General features: G+C 38.1%; 1 protein-coding gene and 1 pseudogene across 5 annotated transcripts in view; one reads left to right on the top strand and one right to left on the bottom strand.

Annotated features, from left to right (window-relative positions):
• RTN4 (reticulon 4) overlaps positions 1-22,577 on the top strand; it is a gene marked incomplete at both ends in the record, with an annotated part of 72,202 nt that overhangs the window by 30,167 nt on the left and 19,458 nt on the right. The window contains one exon of one of the 4 annotated variants that reach the window (XM_080711145.1): positions 10,545-10,578. The exons of the other annotated variants lie outside the window; for them this stretch is intronic. Within the exon in view, the coding sequence (XP_080567271.1) occupies positions 10,545-10,578 (34 nt within the window). Of the gene's footprint in view, positions 1-10,544; positions 10,579-22,577 lie in introns of those variants that run through there. 4 annotated transcript variants of the gene reach the window in all.
• LOC308274384 (large ribosomal subunit protein uL18-like) lies at positions 321-1,084 on the bottom strand (annotated as a pseudogene). The gene has a single exon. The product of its transcript is annotated as a large ribosomal subunit protein uL18-like (transcript).

The raw sequence follows: 22,577 nt of genomic DNA, 5'->3' as shown, positions 1-22,577 counted from the left end.
TCAAAACCAAAAATAAAAAGGCCGGGGGTGTAGCTCGGAGGCAGAATGCCCCTGGGTTCAAACGCCATTACTGCCCCAAAAAACCCCTATACCGTCACATACGGACATAGCATTATACGACTTCCTTTCTCAAGCCTCATTTTTCTGCTTCCCACCTCCTTCCACTATTGCGCTGTTTTCTCTCTTAATTTGCCTGAAGTCCCTTTTTCCCTGCTTGGTCAATTAAATAAGTTTATTGTCTGTATCTGAAAAATCTTCATAGAAAATTTTTGTTTGGTTTGGCTCTCCACAACCTACTCCTGAGCTTGCCTTCTTTTGAGCTACCCAGTCTTCTGAGCAAGAGACATTTTGGGATGATTCCACCTCTTCTTTTTAACTTCTTTCTTGGGTTCTTCTCATAGACTGGGTGTTCTTGTACAGCAGAATGAGCTTTCTTATACATCTCCTCCATCATGTCTGGAGTAACATTGTTCTTTATGTACTGAGAAAACTTGCTTGTAAGCATCTTCATCATCTGTTAGCACATACGATCTGCAGCATTCTGACTCATGATGTGTTTTCAATGTACTTCAACGTTGAATTCCTTGCTTTCAGAATCAGAACCAGGGAATCGTTTGGTACTATGAGGGATAGATAAGCCTCAGGCCCCAAAAACGTTATTGCCAGTTGTAGTTCTGGCAAGGCCTGCACCAAACAGGTGAAGGCACCAGGTTGACCGTCAATGCTTTCCACGTTGTATTCATCTCCAGTCACCTCCACTTGGCCTTCATAGACCTTGTCCATGCCAAACCTATTGAGAAGCCTGCAGGCCAGCACAGTATGCTGCAGCATAATTTGTTAGGGCGGTTTTGGTAGTTCATGTGCATATGCTGCGCAGACTATCATATCCCCTTCTCTGTGGGCATACGCAATCTGACAAACATCCCTGTTGGTTACACAAACTATCATATTGTATTTGGGTGTGTTGTACTTTTGTCCTGGATCACCGAGCATAGTAATCAGTTTTGCCCTTTCGTTTTCTTCCAAATTATACTTGATATCTCTTAAAGTAGGCCTTGTTCTTGACAACTTTAACAAACCCCATCCTGCGGAACAGAGACCCGTGTCCGCAGCTCTATACAGACCTGCAGGCCGAGCAGTGCTACGTGGGGGGAAGCCGGAAGTCCCTTATGTTTCCCACTTTTGTTCTAGCTTCCCAGACTGCCTGTGATGCCATGTAGCACAGTATTCTCTAGTTCCATTTATTTTCCTGCAGATGACACAATTTTGTTCTTTATAGCTGAGTAATATTCCATTGTGTTTTTATATACCACATTTTTAGTCATCTTTTGAGATGCTTGGGTTGGTTCCATAATTTGGTTACTGTGAATTATGCTGCTATAAGCATGGGCATGCATGCATCACTATAGTATTGTAATTCTTTTGGAAAGATACTGAGGAGTGGTATAGCTGGGTTCTATGGTGGTTCCATTCCTAGTCCTTTGAGGAAATGTTATACTGATCTTTATAGTGATTATACTCATTTATAATCCCAACAACATGTATAAGAGCTCATATTTCCCACATCCTTGCCAGCATTTAGTTTTGTTCATGCTGTTTTTTGTTTTTTGTTTTTTTTGGTGGTATTGGTGATTGAACCCAGGGACATTTTACCTCTGAGTTGCACCCCCCAGCCCCAGCCCTGTTTTATTTTTTATTTGAAAACAAGGTCTTGCTAAGTTGCTGAGGTTGGCTGGGAACTTAGGATCCTCTGATCTCAGCCTCCCAAGTAAGTATTTTGTATTCTTGACGTTTGCCATTTTAATTGGCTTAGGTGGAATCTAAGGGTAGTTTTGTTTTGCATTTCCCTGATTGCTAATGATGTTGAACATTTTTTCGTATTTATTGGTCATTTGTATTTCTTCTGAGAGGTGTTTTTAGTTCATTTCTTGGGCATTTTTTTTTTTTTTTTTTTTTGGTGGTACTGGGGTTCCTGGAAGCCCTTCTACCTCCGGGCTACACTCCCAGACCTATTTTTTATACTTTTTTTAAATTTGGAAACAGGGTCTCCTAAGCCAGCGGGCGGGGCTGGCTTCGAACCTGTGCGATCCTCCTCCTGTCTCTGCCTCCCAAGCGCGGGGATTACAAGCGTGCGCCACCACGCCCGGCTTTTTTTTTTTTTTTTTAAGCAAACAGTTCTCTAATGACTTCTGAGAAAATTATTCATGACTTTTTTTTTTTTTTTTTTTTTTAGTACTGGAAATGGAACCTAGGGGCATTCTACCTCTGAACTATACCCCCAGTCCTACTTTTTATTCTTTATTTTGAAATAGGTCTCACTGAGTTGTAGAGGGCCTCACTAAGTTTTCTCACACACACACACATACACATTTGAAAACTAATTGGCACATTCTTGTTTATGTTTATTAGGTAAAGTGAACATTTGGTAAATAAATACAATGTGTAATGACTACACAGGATAATAAACATTTTCATCTCCTAGACACCTACTTTTCATTGTTCAATCTTCTTTTGATATTAACTGTCACGGTAGCTCACTAGGGCATACAAAAATTATTTGGATGCACCAAATGTGTGTATTCTGCAAGTCATGGGAAATAAAACTTAGTATTGGTGTAGTAGTGTAGTAATAAAAGCAGTATGGGTGACATGTTCTGTACCATTTACCACTGACAAGTATCTTGCTCAATGAGTTTTCTATAATAGGAAAACATGGGAACAATAGGCTTTTACAAAACATAATTTCTATATTATTATTACTAAATAATAATAATTTGCGGTGCTGGGGGTTGAACCCTAGGCATCTACCTCCAAGCTATACTCCCAGCCCTATTTTTTATTCTTTATTTTGAAACAAGGTCTCACCAAGTTGCTGAGGGCCTAAGTACCTGAGGCTGTCCACAAACTGTGATCCTCTGTTTTCAGCCTCCTGAATGCTGGTATTACAAGTGTGTGCCACCACACTCAGCTTCCATAACTTAATTATAGGCATCTGTTAAAGCAGGTAAGTAGTTTGCTTTAGGATGCTTATTTCAAGCACTATGCTAGATTTTGGGGGAGGGGAGATGAAAATGAAGACAACATCTTCCCCTCCCATAACTTTGAGCTGGTGGAGACAAATGTAGCTAAACATTGTAATATGCCTTATAATAGATACAGGCATTTCCTATTTTTCCTGAAAGTGTAGATTAAGGCTACTGAAGTACTGGGGATTGAACCCAGGGACATTCTACCTCTGAGCTATTACCCCCCACCCCCAGCCTTATTTTTTATTCTTTATTTTGAAACGGAGTCTCACTAAGTTGTAGAGGGCTTAAGTAGCTGAGGCTGGCCTTGAGTGTTTGGTCCTTCTGTCTCAGCCTCCCAAGTACTGGGATTACAAGCACATGCCACCATCCCTGGCTTGCTGTCCATTTTAAGGGTTTTTTCCCTCTATTTTGGTGGGGAAAATACATTTTCTCATGTGTTCTTGCATATGTTGAGATATCTGAACTCAGGTAAACATTTGTTGCTGCTCTGTGAAGACTGAATGCCCTGCTGTGGTGGCTAGCTGACTAGCTGGTGACTGTTATGTTGCTGGTAGGACATTGGTAAAGAAATGTGATGTCTTCTGTCTAGACGATCGAGGTTTCAACTTAAGAGTGCTTAATGCGTATTTGTCAGTTGGTTGATTTTTTTCACTAACGCACAGAATATTTTAGTTCATAATCAAAATACAGATTGTGTCTTGGTGAACTTTTGGAACTCTTGGTAAGTCAATCACAAATTTAATTATTGATTATACAAAGTGTGTGATTTTCAGGATTAATCAAGCGGTATAAAATAACTTACTTTAAACTGGGCATGGTGGCGCACGCCTGTAATTCCCACGCTTGGGAGGCAGAGACTCCTAGGAGGATCCTGCAGGTTCGAAGATAGCTTTGCTGGTTTAAGAGACCTTGTTTCCGAATTAAAAAAAAAAAAAAAAAAAAAAAAAAGGTCTGGGAGTGCAGCCCGGAGGTAGAAGGATTTCCAGGAACCCCAGTACCACCAAAAAAAAAAAAAACAAAAACAAAACAAAACAAAAAAAAAACCCCAAAACCCAAAACTTACTTTAAGTGGTTCCATTTCTTTATGCTTTACAAGTATATATAATTATTTTGTTATTTTGTAGTACTGGAATTGAGCCCAGAGGTCTTTATCTCTGAGCTACATCTCTAGCCTGTTTTTACTTTTTTTTTTTTTTTTTTGCAGTACTGGGGATTGAACCCAGGGGTATTCTATCTCTAAGCTACACCCTCAGCCCTATTCTTTATTTTGAAACAAGGCCTCACTAAATTGCGGAGGGCTTCACTTAGTAGCTGAGGCCAGCCTTTAACCTGTGATCCTTCTGTCTCTGCCTCTCCAAGTACTGAGATAGACACGTGCCAGCATGGTCATCTTGCCTAAAGGTTTTTATTTTGGTGGATATTTTCACTTACAAAGGAGAATCTTTATTTACTTACTTGTAGTTTGAATTTTATTGATTGATTGATTGCTTGATTGATTGTGGTACTGGGGATGGAACCCAGGGGCATTCTACCTCAGAGCTATACTCCCAGCCCTATTTTTTAGTCTTTTTTTTTTTTTTTTTTTTTTGTGGTACTGGTGTTCCTGGGAACCCTTCTACCTCTGGGCTACACTCCCAGACTTATTTTATACTTTTTTATTTGGAAACAGGGTCTCTTAAGCCAGCATGGCTGGCTTCTGGCTTTGAACCAGCAAGATCCTCCTGTCTCCGCCTCCCAAGCACGGATTACAAGCATGCGCCACCACGTCCACTAGTCTTTATTTTTGAAACAGGGTCTCACCGAGTTGCAAAGGGCCTAAGTAGCTGAGGTTGTATGCAAACTGTGATCCTCCTGTCTCAGCCTTCTGAATGCTGGGATTACAAGCATACTTCACCATGCCTGGATTAGTTTTTATTTTTAAATTTAATTCTGGTTTATTTAAAATGGATTTGGGGTTCTGCCTAGAGACCATTTGATCTCAAGTGCCCCTTTGCTGATGTATTTGTTTGCCATGCCATCATCCTCTGATCTACTTTCCTAGTGCTGGGCAGCGATCCCATTAAAATGCCAGAAAGATTGAGATTAGTCTTTGCTAGATTGCTTGTCCTGTGGATGTTGGTGCCATCTAGTGTTGCTGGTAGAAAAACAGATCTGTGGAATACTGATTAATTAGCCATATGGAGTAATTCAGTTGGACATGAATGTGAGCTATGAATGTGTTTCACATTTACTGACTTTACTTTTTTTATTTCTTATGGGCCTGGGGATGGAACCCAGGGACATTCGACCTCCGAACTACACCCCCAGCCCTATTTTTTATTCTTTATTTTGAAACTGGGTCTCACTAAGTTGTGGAGGGCCTCACTAAGTAGCTGAGGCTGTCTGCAAACCACAATCCTTCGGTCTCAGCCTCCTGAATGCTGGGATTACTAGCATGTGCGCGCCACCACACCCAGCTCACTGACTTTAAAAATGATTTTATAGATAATTTTTTTTTCTGGTACTGGGAGTGGAACCCAGGGCCATTCTACCTCTGAGCTACACCACAGTCCTATTTTTTATTCTTTATTTTGAAACAGGGTCTCACTGAGTTGCAAAGGGCTTCTTCACTAAGTAGCTGAGACTGTCCTGAACCGTGATTTTCCTTTCTCAGCCTCCCAAAAACACTTGTGCCACCATGCCTGGCTGAACACATTTTTTTTTTTTTTTTTTTTTTTTTTTTTGCGGTACTGGGATAGAACCCCAGGGGCATTGTACCTCCAAGCTATACCACAGCTCTATTTTTTAGTCTTTAAAAAAATTTTTTTTGAAACAGGGTCTCACTGAGTTGCAAAGGGCCTTGCTAAGTAGCTGAGACTGTCCGTGAACCACGATCTTCCTGGTCTCGGCCTCCCAAATGCTGGGAGTACAAGCATACATTCTTGAATCATGATATTATAAACATTTTGAAAGGACCCAAACCTGTGTATTTTAATGAAAACTTTAAAAAGTATTAAAAAAATTTGAGCCTAATGTGAGAATTTTTGAATTCTATCTTTAGAAGTACTTTGGGCCTTTAGGAATATCTGCTATTTTATTTATTTATTTATTTATTTATTTATTTATTTTAATACTGGTTATGGAACCTAGGGGCATTTTAAACTCTGCTACACCCCCAGTTCTATTTTTTATTCTTTAATTTGAAACAAGTTCTCACTAAATTGCAGAGGGCCTCACCAAGTAGCTGAGACTGTCCATGAACTGTAATCCTCCTGCCTCAGCCTCCCAACTACTGGGATTACAAGTGTGTGCCTCAATACCCAGCTGTGCATTTATTTTAGATTAATAATATAAATCAGCATTTATTTAGTTATCATGGAATAGTATCGCTTTCAGTTGCTTTCTCTGTATATATTTCTTTAATTTTTATTTTTTCTGGTACTGGAAATTAAGCCCAGGGGCATTCTACCTCTGAGCCTGATTTAATGTTTAGTTTGAAACAGGATCTCCCTAGGTTATTGAGTCTGTCCTCAAACTTGGGATTCTCTTGTTTCTCCTTCCCAGTACTGGAATTCCAAGCATGTGCCACCACGCCTAGCTTCTCTATAGATTTAAGTATTTAGTAGCTGGTAAAATATTATTAATAGACTTCAGAACTGCTCAGTATTTTGCCACATTAAAGTGTTTTGTGGATTAGTCTTTCTTCATTTCTTAAGATTCAGTTGAGTAATGCTGAAGTGCTGTACTTTAGTCCATAGAGGGCAATATTACAGCATATGGTAGGATTTTTTTTTTAAGTGTATAATACCTCTCAGTAACGGAGTATGTTTAATTTTGTATCTCTGTGTGTAGCTCAGAATAATTCTATTTTAAAATGAGTCTTAAATAACTGGAGCCAAAATATTTTCATGTTAATAAAAATGACTTTTATACTTTATGGATATAAGTAGAAATAAGTATTTTATCTCTCAAGAATAGTATACAAAACAGTTTCTAACTTAGGGTATAGCTTTTTTTTTTTTGTGGTGCTGGAGATTGAACCCAGGGGATTCTACCTCTAAATTACACCTCCAGCCCTGTATTTTATTTTGAAACAGGGTCTCACTAAGTTGCAGAGGGCTTCACTAAGTTGCTACGGCTGGCCTCCAACCTGCAGTGTTCCTGTCTTCAGCCTCCCAAGTACTGGGATTACAAGCATGTGCCACCATGCCCAGCCTTTCTACCTTATTACTCTTCTCTTTAAACATTGTAAAGAAAACAAAAACAAAAATTTGAATTTTTCTTAGGTTGAGAAGTAAAGGAAGGAAAGAAATGGAAAAAAGATGAGGAGAGCTAGATGGGGACATACGGATTATTTACTTCTACCTGTGGTAAAATGCATTACTCTTTGAAATTCTGTCAAGTAGATATAAGCTAAAAACACAACCACACATGCATTACCAAGAAGTGTTATAGCAAGAATTTTTTAGCTTTGATCATAAAATTTCCAGCTTGAGGTAAGCACAAGTTAGAAAATGAACTTTTTTTTTTTTTGGTGGTACTGGGATTCCTGGAAGCCCTTCTACCCCTGGGCTACACTCCCAGACCTATTTTTTATACTTTTTAAAATTTGGAAACAGGGTCTCTTAAGCCAGCAAGGCTGGCTTCGAACCTGTGCGATCCTCCTGTCTCCGCCTCCTAAGCGCTGGGATTACAAGCGTGCGCCACCACGCCCGGCTCGAAAATGAACATTTTGATTTGAGATATGAGAAGAGAAACAGGCAGTTTTACTTTCATAGTAGTATCCTTTGGAAAGGAGGTGGGAACGGAGGCCTTCCTCTAGTTTTTGTCATGCAGGGGCAGGCACTGGGGATGTGGACCTTGATGGGAAACAACGAAAGAGGAACTTTATTTGGAAAGTTCTGTGCAAGGCTTATTTTCAGATGAGAAGGAGAAGACTCTTCCCCCATTATTTTCTTCCAGTATGCAGCAGGACTGAGGATTCAGACAACAGTTTTATTTACTTGCATTAAAAGTAAAGGAGTCTTCTGTGACTCCTTGTTTGTGAACCTTTATTTTAAAGGGAAAATAGGGTTCTGTCTCAAATAATCAAAGTGCTGTTTTGCAAGTTGGGACATGGGTGCTATATTTAAAAGTTGGCCTTGAAAGAAGTTTTCATTTTTTAAGAAAAAATACAGATAAACTTTTTGACAGATTTATGTCCACTGTTTCTCTGTACACTTAGTGCCCTGAATTGCAAATACCATAAAAGTAAAAATTAGATAATCACTATGCAGGGTTAGAAATGCTTACTGAATTTAAGGCCTCCTATTTTAACTTTTTAATCTGTGTGGGTCACTATTAAGTAGTTTAATGTTTATAGAAGTGACTATGTATTATTATAACATTCTTGCCACTCAGGCTTTAAAAAGATTAAGTACCACAAAAGATGGTAAAGTAGTATACATACTAAATATCCTTATCTCAAGAAATCTGTTAATTTTAACTTGGACATAGGTATTTTTGTTTGTCTGTTTTGTGGTAGTAGGGATTGGACCCAGAGGCATTTACCTTTGAGCTACATCCCAGCCCTATTTTACTTTTATTTTTGAGACAGAGTCTTGCAAGGTTGATGAGAGCCTCACTACTTGCTGAGGCTGTCCTCAAACCTCTGATCCTCTGTCTCTGGCTCCCAATACTGGAATTAAAAGCATGCACCACCACGCCAGGCTAAAAATAGTATTTGAATGCAGTTTTTGAGTACCTCATTCTCATACTAAGTGTTTATTGGCCTTCATGTTTTTGTTCTTTTGCAGTGCTGGGGATTGAACCCAGGACCTTCATTATGCTAGGCAAGTGCCATACTATGGAACTATACCACAGCCCCTGGCCTTGAGTGTTAAGGAAGGGACTCCTTACTAGAAAAAGAAGTATTTTGTACTTACTCAGTAGTTCAGGATTCTAAACTGTTACTTGAGGAGGCCACATTTTCACACATGGCAAGACTTGGTGACAGGGTTCTCAAATATCACATTGTGCAAGGGTCTGGTGAATAAAGTTTTAAGTTAAATATGAACTATTGAACTAGGAATACTGGACTGTCTTTTTAAATGGCTTTCCTTTATTTGTAATTGGAGTTAGAACTATTGGTAGAAAATAAATGAGTCCCTGGTATGCAGGCCACTTCTCACACAAGGATTTTGCGAGGTTTTGCAACCCACAGTTTTACTAGCAAGTTACAGATAATGTCCCCTTTTCAGTGTAGTTATTTTCATAAGATATGCATATATTTATTCATAGTTTACATATCTTAAAATATTTCATATGCATTTCAGAATATTTTAGCTGATTTGTCATATATTTTACCTTTTCTGCTCAGGCAGATATTAGCATTAGGTAAAATAGTCATGGGACATTAGAATGAATGTAATTATAAAATTGAAACAAATTTTAGAAATGCTGTAAAGTTATTATGTTCATAAAATTTTGTTCATTTTCATATCCAAGGCAAATAATGATTGGTATATGAATATTGCTCCCTTAGATAAGGTTCTTTAATTAAAGTGTCTACAGTGGCATCTAAAATAATGTTTATCAGAAGTTTGGAGTAGAGCCAGGCATGATGGTGCATGCTTGTAATCCCAGTTCTTGGGAGGCTGAAACAGGATTGCAGGTTTGTGGCCAGCCTCAGCTACTTAGTGGGGTCCTTTTCAATTTAATGAGACCCTGTTTCAAAATAAAGAATTAAAAAAACACATACAAGGCTGGGGGTATAGCTCCAAGGTAGAATGCCCCTGGGCTTAATCCCCAATACTAAGAAAAAAAAAGAAGAAGAAGAATTGGAGTAGGTGAAAATTAAGTATATATTTGTGTCTGGCCTTCCATAGTACAGTAAAAATAGAGATTAGAAAGCTTAGAATCCTGAAAATGAAAATTTTCTGTGGAAGTAATATACATTTAGTAAACACTAATTTGCTTTGATTCTTGCTTATATACTTATAAGGGTGCAAAATTTTTAAGCCTTAATAAAATTTGAAGAAAGAAGAGACTAAGCATTTCCCAGGTTCAATTTTATACCTTAGTGTGTAATTGATTTCAGAGTTTCAAATGAAACTAAACTAAAAGCCTAATTCAATCATGTGTCAAAAAAAAAGAAAAAGCCCTGCATATGGTTTTACATGCATTTTAAGCCTATTCAGTGGTTACTTTGTTAAAAGAACAACCCTCTTTCTCCTTTCTTTGGAGAGGTTGCTCCTTCCCCTGCAAGTGCAACCCCGTTTGGTATGAGCAACAAGCAAATGACTAGAATAAACAGATAGAACGAAGGCATTAGTGCCTGAGTATTAGTAGCCTAGTTACAGATTGCACTGCGTCAGACGCTCCACACCCAGAAGACGTCAGGTGACTTCAGCCCTGCTGCAGTTGTGCAGCGGAGGAGACTGCAGACTTGGTTGAGGAAACGGGTATTTCATGTCTCAGGGAGATTTTTGCAGTTACGGCTTTTCTGTTGGTATGCATAATTGATAATTGCAGCTGGAGGGCAGATCGTGACAAGAGATGGATGGTCAGAAGAAAAATTGGAAAGACAAGGGTATATTTGCTTTCTAATCTATTCAGTTTTTATATGTAACCAGTAATATATTTTTGTGAATAAGCTTTGCAATTTAGGTATATTTGGGATTGAAAGTGAAGCCTGTGAATGATTAGGGCAAAAGGATTAAAGCAGCTGTCTCGTTTTTTTTTTTTTTTTTTTTTAACAGTTGCTTGTGTACTAGAAAATGCCATGCCTGTTCTGTTTCGCTGGTGTTTGTTTTAGTCTTTTCAGTCCTGTCGTTTAGCCTTTAATCTTGCAAGTTGTACACAGTCTAACAGATTTCACTTGTTGGTCATTCTGGTATAATTAATACATAATTTTCTTTGAATTCCATGACGACACATTTTTGTGTGTGACTATTTTAGAGATGCTTACTTGGTGTCGTTGAAATTCTATCGAAAGGCTTGTAGATGGCCAGATAACTGCGTTTGTAATACATTCTCTTTGGATATCTGACATGAACCTTTAAAATTATTACCAACTGCTTGTAATATATTTTTGTGTATCTTGAAATCAGATATACACAGTGTTAAAATGTATGTCTATATTTAAATTGCTAACCTTTGTCCTTGTAATAGCCAATCAGTGATCTTGATCCCTTTCCTCCCCCTTGAAAGCCCAGATCCTTTCAAATCTCAGTGGATCATTGTGTAAGAATTTAAGCTTGTAAGTGGTAAAATGTTCACAGCAATGAATATTTTAACCATATTTTAAGAGAGTTATATGCCATTAAAAAAGGTAGGTAGGCTATATATTTGACCACTTAAAATTGTCTTAAGATGATTACAACTATTTTTAAGTATCCCAAAATGACGGTTCACACAAACAAGTTTTTTTCCCCCCTGGCAACAATTAAGTCTTATAGTTCTTTTTAAGTGTTATTTCCTTTTAGAACAGAACTGTTAGTAGAATGGGAGGCATGTTCTAAAAGCAGTCTCTAGAGCTAATTACAGTAATATTCACAATGTTCTTTTAGAAAATTTTTCAATAAGGAAATGTAGGGAAAGGGTGAATTTAAAATGGAGCTCATATCGACACAATGAAAAGGTTTTGTGTTTGAGGTGAAAAATAGAAAACAGTGCAGTTTTGAGTTTTTACCTTTGTGGGGTTTTTTTAAACATGTGAACGCGATGAAAAGAATAATGTTTATTTCTTTATCCTTCAGGGTATTAGTGCTAAAAGTGAAAGATGAATTGATAAATTAGTTTTTATTATTAAAAATGCTAGATAATAATTAAATGCACACTTTAAAAATAGATGAAAATTCACATTAGGACCTCTTCTGCAGCTTTTAAGCCTCTATATTGATAATTTAAATTTTAGACCATTTTAAAGCATCATAAATTCTTGTCAAAATAACTTGAGTATGTTTCGGATAGAAGAAATTAAGATTCACCGTAGTTCGTATTTTGCCACAAATCTGTTTAATTATTTTTAGGCATCAAATTAAAAAATTTACTTTGGGGACTAATTTTGTCTCTGGGGAGCCTCATTTGTGTGTAAGTGTAATGGCCCAATGTTTTTTTAGTACCTGTTTTTAGCTGTTTTGTTTGATACAACCAACTTTTCCTATTTTTGATGCAGTGGTTTCTTTATCAGGAGCTAATTTTAATTAATGTACATTATAGAGTAAAATTTAAATTGGAGGTCACTGACTTGCCAGAGCTGCCATGGGCAGAGTTTTTTTTTTTTTTTTTTTAAATATGTGACAATAAACTTTAGGCTCAAGGTAAATTTTTAAAATATGGTAAAGTCCCAATTTCTTTCTCTGGTTTTGCATTCTTTTCCTCCAACCCCTAAGTATAACAGCAGTGAGGAATTTTCTGATTTCAGTGTTTAAAAAGTTTTTTCCCCTTGTGTGTTTAGTTCTGTGGTATTGGGGATTGAACCCAAGTGGGTTATACCTCTGAGCAGAGGGCCTGAATTGCTGAGGCTGTCTTTGAACCCAAGATTCTCTCGGCTCTGTCTCCCAAGTACCAAGATTATTTTTTCTAATTAACTGGTAATTAAGATGATCTTTTAGACTGAACAGCTGTATTAACAATTTATTTTCCTTTATTCTTCATATTTTCTTCATATATTAGCAGAATACTCGTGATGTACTTGATTACTAGGGTTATGTTAAAACACTTGGATTAAGATAGTCAAAGGATGTGTGTGTGGGCTTGAGGGTGTGGGTGAGTTGGGTGGAAGAATGATGTAACCATTAAAAAGACATAATGAAGGCAGTGACTAGAATTTTCTGGATAGAACAATATATAGGACAGTAGTTGAAAAGATTGGTGTAGTCAAAGAATATAGACAATTTGGAAGATCTAGGTCAGGTTTCCTCAAACTTCTGTGAATGAAGATCATCTAGTGCTTTTAAAAAATAGATTCCTGCTATCCTAACCTACCAAATCAAGTTTTTAGGGACCTGTCAAATCTCTGCATTAGGCTTTCTGATGTAATTTCTTTTTAATCAGGCAAATTGGAGAAACTTGGATCTAGTATTTCAGACTTCAGTGCTAGTGTATTTTGATTTTGGCCAGGCGAAGAGACTTAATTTTTCAGCATCATTTGCACAGTTTTAAGGTTCCAGTTTTGAGGTTCTCTTGCCTTTTTTTTTTTTTTTATGGTGCTGGGGATTGAATCTAGGGGCGTTCTACCTCCCAGCTAGACCCCAGCCTTATTTTTTATCCTTTATTTTGAAACAGGACCTTACTAAGTAGCTGCATCCTCCTGTCTAATCCAAGTTACTGGATTACAAGCTAGTGCCACCATGCCTGGCTTAGTTCTCTGATTTTATGAAAAGATTTTCTGAGCCAGATTGCAGAAGATGTCAGATTTGGGATTTTACCCAAAAGTAAATAGAGGCCTTTGGAAGTTTTAAAGTAGCAATAACAAATGAGAGCAAATTTGAAAGATTGCTTTGGGGTGTTATATAAGTTAAATTGGAGAAAAACCTAGAGGCATACTAGTTAAGGCAACTAGATTTTAAAAAGAGAGGCTTGGATTTAGCCTGAAATATAATGAAAGGGAAGTGACAGATTTGAGAAACTGAAGGAAGAAATATTTGACGTTTGACATAGATTTGCAGGAGGAGGGGGAGGAGACATAAGGGCAGCATGAAGTTTCAAATAGAGTGGAGTATTGCCAAGTGCTTGTGGAAATGAGTTAAAATAGAAAGGATGCCAAGTTGGGTTTAGACACTTCAATTTGAAGCGATGTAGAACATCTCTGAAATTCCAACAAATGGCAGTTTAATAATAAAGAATTAGGAATTGAATGCAAAGTGAACCAGATGAATACTGAAGAAGTTTGCATCCAAAGAACTGAAGACTAAGCTGGGCATGGTGGTGCACACCTGTAATTTCAGTACTTGAAAAGTAACTGAAGATTAAGGAAGAAAAGCCTAAAACCTACATAAATATAATTGAATATAAATACTTGTTCCTGTCATGATTATTTTCAAATTGCTGGGTTGTTGGGTTATAGGATTTAGGCTCTTGGTTCATATTGCAAAACTGCTCTGTAGAAATAGCGCACAAATAGCCAGGCGTGGTGGTGCGTGCTTGTAATTTCAGTACTTGGGAGGCTGAGACAGGAGGATCACAGGTTTGCTGCCAGCTGCAGCTACTTAATGAGGCCCTCTGCAACTTAGTGAGGCCCTGTTTTAAAATAAAGTCAGAGGTAGAATATCCCTGCGTTCAATCCCCAGTACTGCAAAAGAAAAAAAATAGTGCACAAATTATTATTTTGAGTGACTAATAAGAGTATCTGTCATGGAACCATTACTAAGATAAAAAACTATATATGTACATCTGATTTTTTTTTAAGTACTGGGGCAGTCTACCTCCAAGGTACACTCAGCCCAATTTTATTTTTTATTTTATTTTTAATTTTTTTATTGGTGCACCAATAAAAAAAAATTTTGTTTTGAAATAGGCTCTCACAAGGTTGCTGAGAGTCTTGCTGTAAGTGGAGCTGGCCTCAAACCTGCAATCCTTCTGTTTCAGCCTCCCAGGTAATGGTTTTACAGGAGTTGTGTCACCAGGCCCTTGTTATCTGATGGTTTTTAACTCTTCAGGTAGCTGTTTTGTCAGTTTTAAGTAAGAGTCAGGTTTGTATTAAAGAAGTACATGTGCAAGTTTTTTTTTTTTTAAATATATAGAAAACGTAGTCATCTATGGATAAGTACTGGGAACAATAGTGGAACTAACTTTTTTTTAAATTTAACCAAATCTGATTACTCTTCGTTTTTACCAGGACTCCTAAATGGTCTGTTTGCCAAAGCTCTTGCGTCGCAGCCACAGCCACCCAAAGTGTAGTTCTCGTTGTGGGACTAAAGGAATTTTCTTTTACTCTTCAGCTTAAATTTATACTATCTATCCTGAACTTGGTGTTGATGGGTCTTTTCTTTAAACATGCCTGCTCTTGGGTTGCTTGTGTTTCCCTCTGCCTGGAATGGCCTTTCTTCCCATTTCATTTTGCTCAAGAAGTATTACCAAAGATCCAGCCTTCCCAGGTAGGGGTGGTTAGCACTCCTCAGAACGGCCGTCTCTTGTTTTCACTTTGTGCCTTCCGTTTCGGTTACTTATATGTATGTTGACTTCTTTCCTACCCTGTAAATTTCTTGAAGGCAGAAATTGTGGCTTCATTACTGGGTCTCTTACTGGTTCTGTACAGTTTCTCATTAAGTTGGAGGCTGAGAGCTACGAGTGCAGCTAGGTTCACTCTTGGCCTTTTGATTGCTGTACTTTTTTGGGAAAAATTTTAAATCTTTTTTCAAGTAGAAAAAAATTAGAAAAGGGATTCCTTACCTTCTCCTTTCTTCAAGGAGCAATTAAGTAACTTAAGCAACCTTTATAAATTCAGGATTTTAAGATTCTATTTGCAAATAAGGCATTTTAATAGTCATTTATCTCAACTTCCTCATTTTTTAGTACTTTTATTTGATGCAGTATATTCTCATATGATGTACATGCACACAACTTTCTCATTTTAAAGATAAGGAAGCTGGGCATGGAGGCTCAGGCCTGTAATCCCAATCAATAATTGGAAGGCTGAGACCAGGTTTGAGGCCAGCCTCAGCAATTTAGCAAGACCCTGTTTCCAAAATGAATAAATGAATGCCGGGTGTGGTGGTACGCTTGTAATTCCAGCACTTGGGAGGCCGAGACAGGAGGATTGCAGGTTTGTGACCAGCAGCCTCAGATATTTAGGGAAGACCTCTGCAATTTAATGATACCTTGTTTCAAAATAAAGAATTAAAAATAAGGATAGCAGTGTAGCGTGGAGGTAGTAGAATGCCAAGGTTTCATCCCCAGTACTGTCAAATAATTAATTAAAATAATCTAAAAAAAAAGAATGAGTTAATAAATAGGGCTGGAATGTAGCTTGGAGGTAAGACTATCCCTGGGCTCAATCTCCACTATCACCAAAAAACAAAACAAAAAGGCAAAAAAACAAAAAGATAAGGAAATAAAATGAGAAGGACCAACAGCTGGTGCCATGAGGCCTTTTTATTTTACAATGTGTGATTGTACTCGAACAACCAAAGATTGAAAATATAAAAGTTGAATTTTTTTTTTTTTTTTTTTGGTGGTACTGGGGTTCCTGGAAGCCCTTCTACCTCCGGGCTACACTCTCAGACCTATTTTTACATTTTTATTTTGGAAACAGGGTCTCCTAAGCCAGCTTTGAACCTGTGTGACCCTCCTGTCTCTGCCTCCCAAGCGCGGGGATTACAAGCATGCGCCACCACGCCCGGCTAAATGATCTATATTTTGATAGTTTATTCATGTTTAACCTAACTGGCATCCTATTGAACATGGTATGTATAAATACATAATTTTGTATAGTCCTCACTCTGTAATAGTCAGTCATCTGACACACCAGCCATAAAAGGAGGTAGGTGTGGTTAGTAGTTTAGTGTTGTTCAAAGATTAAGCTCAGTGGAAATTCCCTGTGCCTAAAGGTAAAATTTTTCTTAGTAATATTTATGGATTCGATTACATGCTTATATATAGGAGGAAATTTTAACCACTGAATAGAATTTTTATTCTGTTCTCTAGGTATCTCTAGTTTTTTTTTTTTTTTTTAATTCACTCGGTCATTTCTTTGTAGAATTCGGGCTAAAGTATATTATTAATAGCCGGGCATGGTGGCTTACGCTTGTAATCCCTGCTCTTGGGAGGCTGAGACAGGAGGATTGCAGTTTCAAAGCCAGCCTCAGCTACTTAGTGAGGCTCTCAGCAACTTAGTGAGATCCTGTTTCCAAATAAAATATAAAATAGGTCTGGGAGGATGGCCTGGAGGTAGAAAGCCTCTGGGTTCCACTCCAGTACTACACACAAAAATGTTATTAATGTAGCTAGTGCTATTCTTTGCATCCTTGGAGCAGTATTCTGCTTCCAAATTTTTTATTTCTTTGCTTTATCATGAATATGGTTGATTTTATTATTGGGTATATGACTATATGACTTCAAACACATGCTTCATGGCTTTCAAATTTATCACTGAGGCATGTGTGTAAGATGTGATGTACATGAACACACTGTTGTGTTGTCTTAAAGTAACAACCGTATTACCATCTTTGTGTGTTTATGTGTAGGGAGATATACCGGGCATTAAATTCAGGGGTGTTCTACCACTGAGATACACCCCCTACACCCCTAGACCTCTTTTGTTATTTTGAAACAGGGTCTTACTAAAGCCTTGCTTACTGCCATCTTAATTCTTTTCTGGTTTTTTTTTTTTTTTTTTTTTTTTTTTTTTTGGTACTGGGGATAGAACCCAGGAGCATTCTACCTCTGAGCTATATGCCCTCAGCCCTATTTTTTATTCTTTATTTTGAAACAGGGCCTTACTGAGTTACAGAGGGCCTCACTAAGTTGCTGAGGCTGTCTATGAACTCCTGTCTCAGCCTCCCAAATGCTGGGATTACAAGTGTGTGCCACCATGCCTGGTAAATATATTCTTTATAAGCATTTACTTTGGAAGCTCAAACCAACTTAAAGACCAAAAAGTATCAAGTATTAATGATTTTAGTACAAATTTGTAAGAATTGAATATTGAGATTTAGAAATTTCTACTCTCATACTATATCCTTCTTAAAATTCTGATTTTTTCCATAAGAATCTGAGGAATTAAACTGCCCTTTGATTATACAATCATTTTTTTCACCTAAATTATCATTTACAACTAAAGATTGTTAGTTTGTTCAGATAGAGTGATTGATGGTACCACACAAAGAGAAGCTTTATCTTAAAAAAATGGAATTAAATGTGTAGATTTTCCTGTGAAGGGACAATTATTCTGGTTTAGAAAAATTGGAAGTGGAAGCCAGGCATGGTGGCACATGCCGCAGTCCCAGTACTTAGGAGGATCGCAGGTTCGCCTCCACAAGGAGTGAAACTTACCAACATCTAGTGAGACCCTGCTTCAAAATAAAAGTAATAGGGCTGGAGATGTAGATCAGAGGTAGAATGCCCCTGGGTTCCATCCCTGGCATCACCAAAAGCAAACACACACAAAATGAAGTGGGAAGTTAGAATTATTTTCTGCCTTGTTTTTGTATGAAAACTACATGTACTAAATAAGCTGGTGACTTTAATTTTAAGTGAGACATGTGTATGATTCTCACTGTTCTCTGGCTTTAAAAAGTATATATTATCTTTAGAAGGCAACAAACAACCATAGCTGGATTTCACCTTCATGTAATGTATTTGGGCATTTCCTACTTGAAGATGCTTAAGAAAAAAGATCAGTTAGTGAACTTTCATACCAAATAATGGAACAGGGAATAGTCTATTCCTAACAGAATTCTTAGAATGAATCAGATTTGGGGGTTTGTAGGAGTATAATTTTGCCAGAAGATTGTATAGGAACACAAAATGAAATGATTAATGATTGAATTTCACAGTGAGTTGTGTTAATAGTACCATTATAAAAATGTTCAGGGAGTTTTATTTACTTTCCTAGGGGCTTTTTTGGGAGGGGGGGCAGGGCAGGGCAGGGCAGGGGTGGGATGGGATGGGATGGGATGGGAAGAAAGATGAACTCAGGTTTCACTAAGTTGCAGAAGGCCTTGCCAGGTTGCTGAGGCTGGCTTCAAACCTTCCTTGTCTCAGCGCCCCCACCAAATACTGAGATTACAGGTGTGCACCACCACCACACCCCGCTTCCTAAAGGCATCTCTTAATCTTTTAAGGTTAGATAGTTGTATTTTAAAACTAGCATCACTCCTAACAATAACCTCATGAAATTCTACATTACTAGGGAAATTTGCAATTTTGTACTGTGGTTGATTTGTGTTGTTATATACCACAAGAAACTTAGGTGATGAGTGAGGTTGGAAAATAGGGGTTAAACAGTAAGGAATTTTTTTTTTTTACTTTTTTTTTTGCGGGTCTGGGGATGGAACCAGAGGCATTTAACCTCCGAGTTACATCTCCTGCCCTATTTTTTATTCTTTATTTTGAAACAGGGTCTCACTAAGTTGCAGAGAGCCTCACTAAGTAACTGAGGCTGTCTATGAACCATGATCCTCCAGTCTCAGTCTCCCGAATGCTGGGATTATAAGCGTGCACCACCATACCCAACTAGTAAGGGCTATTTCTGAACTTGCTTTCCTATACAACTTTTGAGTGCAGGGACTAGTATTTAACTTTAATAAATAACTGAGGATTAATAGAGAGCTTGAAGTAATTTTTTAAAAAGTCACGAACTTCCTTTTAATTTTAGTATGTATGAAAGGTGTAGGTGAATGAAAATACACAGTATCGGGATCAGTTTTAACTGTAAAAGCCGTATGTTCTCAGGAATAGTAAGAGCTAGCTTTGTTGTAGGGTTTATTTATAAAGACATTGACTTAACTTTGCATCTTTAGATTTGATGTTTTTGCTGAGGATTATTTTCTAAAAACGACATTTTGATGTTTTATTTTAATTTTTTGCTTTTTTTTGGTGGTACTAGGGATGGAACCCTTCTACCTCTGGGGCTACACTCCCAGACCTCTTTTTTTATTTTTTATTTTTTTAATTTTGAAGCAGGGTCTCTTAAGCGAGCGAGGCTGGCTGCAAACCTGTGCAATCCTCCTGTCTCCGCCTCTGAAGCGCAGGGATTACAATCGTGCGTCACCACGCCCTGGCATGCATCATTCTTCATTTCACCTATTTCAATTTTATTCTATTTTGGGGTGGTACTCGAGGTGGAACCCAGGGGCTTTCTACCTCTAGGCTACACTCCCAGACCTATTTTATATTTTATTTGGAAACAGGGTCTCACAAAGTTGCTGAGAGCCTTACTAAATAGCTGAGGCTGGCTGCCAACCTGTGCGATCCTCCTGTCTCAGCCTCCGAAATATTGGGATTACAAGCGGGTGCCAGTACAACCGGCTCCTTCCAGACAAAAGACTTTAAAACTGATTTGGGACTAAAGCTATAAAAGGAAGAGAGAAAGAACATAAGAATATCAGTAAGAAGTTGGTTTGATGCAAAGTGTAATAGGATGACTTCTGCATTTAAGGCATGTGGGCTGGTACTATTTTTAGCCATGGCAGATGACAGTGTCTGTCTACCAGATTTAGGCAACTCTATTTATGACATTGGACCATAAATTTTTATTTTAAAGAAAGATTATACTTGATTAAGCTATTTAAAATTAAAATTTTAGCTTGATAAAGATGCTGGTACTCTGTACTATATAAAGATTTTTTTACATTTAAAAAAAAATTGAAATCCAAAGTGGGCAAGGGCTACAGGGAGTAAATCACTTTTTTTTTTCCTCTTTTTTATAGTACTGGGGATTTGACCTAGTGCCCTTGTACCTCCCAACCTATACCTCAGCCCTTTTTTATTTTGAAACAACTTGCTACATTGCTGAGGCTGTCCTTGAACCTGCAGTTCTCGTTTCTGAGCCTTCCAAGTACTGGGATTGCAGGCATGAGCACCACACCCTGACTGTTGATCAGCATTGCTTGTTGTAGTGATGCACACCTATTGTCCCAGTACCTGAGAGGCTGAGAAAGGAGGATCACATGTTGGAAGCTAGCCTTAGCAACTTTGTGAGACCCTGGCTCTAATTAATTAATTTTTTGCGGTACTGAGGATGGAACCCAGGGGCATTCTAGCTCCGAGTTTTACCACCGCCCCCCCCCCCAGCCCTATTTTTTATTTTGAACAGCGTCTCACTCATTCCGTTGCAAAGGCCTCACTAAGTAGCTGAGGCTGTCCGCGAATTGCAAATCATGATCCTCTATCTTAGCCTCCCATATGCTGGGATTACGAGTGTGCGCCACCATGCCCCACTCTTCACTTTTTGATCATGTATTTGAAGCGCAGAAGTTTTTTAAGTCCAAGCTGGGCATGACAGTGCATACCTGTAATCCCAGTACTCGGGAAGCTGAGAGAGGTGTATCCCAAGTTTGATGACAGCCCCAGCAATTTAGCAAGGCTTTCAACAAAAACTTAGTTAAGAACTTATTTCAAAACAAAAAATAAAATAGGCTGGTGGTATAGCTCGGAGAGAGTGCCACTAGGTTCGATCCCTAGCATCCCCTCCCCCACAAAAGTTTTTTTTGTGTGTGACTTTGCTATATCTTAAAACATAGCCTAGCCGGGCATAGTGGTGTATGCTTGTAATCCCAGCATTCGGGAGGCTGAGACTGGAGGATCATGGTTCCTGGACAGCCTCAGCTACTTAGTGAGGCCCTCTGCAACTCAGTGAGACCCGGTTTCAAAATAAAGAATAAACAATAGGGGAGGGGCTATAGCTCAGAGGTTGAATGCCCCGGGTTCCAGCAAAACAAAACAAAACAACAAAAACAACAAAAAAACCCATAACCTAATCCAAGGTCTTAAAAGATTTATATCTATCACCGGGCGTGGCAGGCGTGGTGCGCAGGCTTGTAATCCCCACACTTGGGAGGCTGAGACAGGAGGATCACAGGGGTGCGAAGCCAGCCTCAGCTACTTAGTGAGACCCTGTTTCCAAATAAAATATAAAAAAAGGTCTGGGAGTATAGCCCGGAGGTAGAAAGCCTCTGGGTTCCACCCCCAGTACCACCAAAAAAAAACAAAAAAACCCCCAAAAAACCAAAAAACAAAACAAAAAGATTTATATCTAGTCTTCTAAAGAGATTTGTAGTTTACTCCTTTACCATGAGATCTTTGATCTGTTTTAATTTTTGAATACCATATAGAGGAGTCCAACTTTATTCAGTTGAGTGTCCATTGGCCCAACACCATTGTTTGAAATGACTGTTCTTTTCCCACTGAATTATTTATCCTTTTGCAACTGTTCTACTCACTTGATTACTGTAGCTTTGTAGGAAGTTTTGAAATTGAGAAATATGAGTTCTCTAACTTTGTATTTTCCATATTGTTTTGACGATTCTGGATTTCTTGCATTTCCATGTCAGTTTTATAGCTGGCTTGTCATTTTCTGCAAAAAGAAAACTAGGATTTTGATAGAGCTTCACTGTAGATCAGTTTGAAGAATAATGCCATTTCTGTAATCTCCTTTATTCCATGAACATGAAATATCATTATTTAAGTCATCAAGTTTTTTCAACAAAATTGTAGTCAGTTTATAAGTTTTGCATAGTATTTTTTCTTCCTCTTTTTGATATTGGGGATTCAACCCAGGATCATTCTTCCTCTAAGCTAAACCCCCAGCCCCATTTTATTTTTTATTTTAAAGTAGGATCTGAGTTGTGGAGGGCCTCACTAAGTTGCTGAGACTGGTTGTGAACCTGTGATCCTCCTGTCTCAGCTTCCCAAGTACTGGTATTACAGGTATGTGCCACCATGCCCGGTTGTGTTTCGTTCTGTATTTACATAATCTTTAGATTATTCATTCTGATGTGTAGAAGTATTAATTTTTGTATATTCATCTTGTATCCTGCAACCTTACTAGACTTAGATCTAGTAGGGTTTTGTGTGTGTGTGTGTGTGTGTGTGTGTGTGTGTGTGTGTGTGTATCTTTAGACTTTTTCTATATGTCTATGAGAT

Source organism: Muscardinus avellanarius, assembly GCF_963383645.1.
Source record: "Muscardinus avellanarius genome assembly, chromosome: 15".
NCBI lineage: Eukaryota > Metazoa > Chordata > Mammalia > Rodentia > Gliridae > Muscardinus > Muscardinus avellanarius.
Note: the sequence above shows the minus strand (reverse complement) of the source record. Positions and strands in the feature narration are given on the sequence as shown.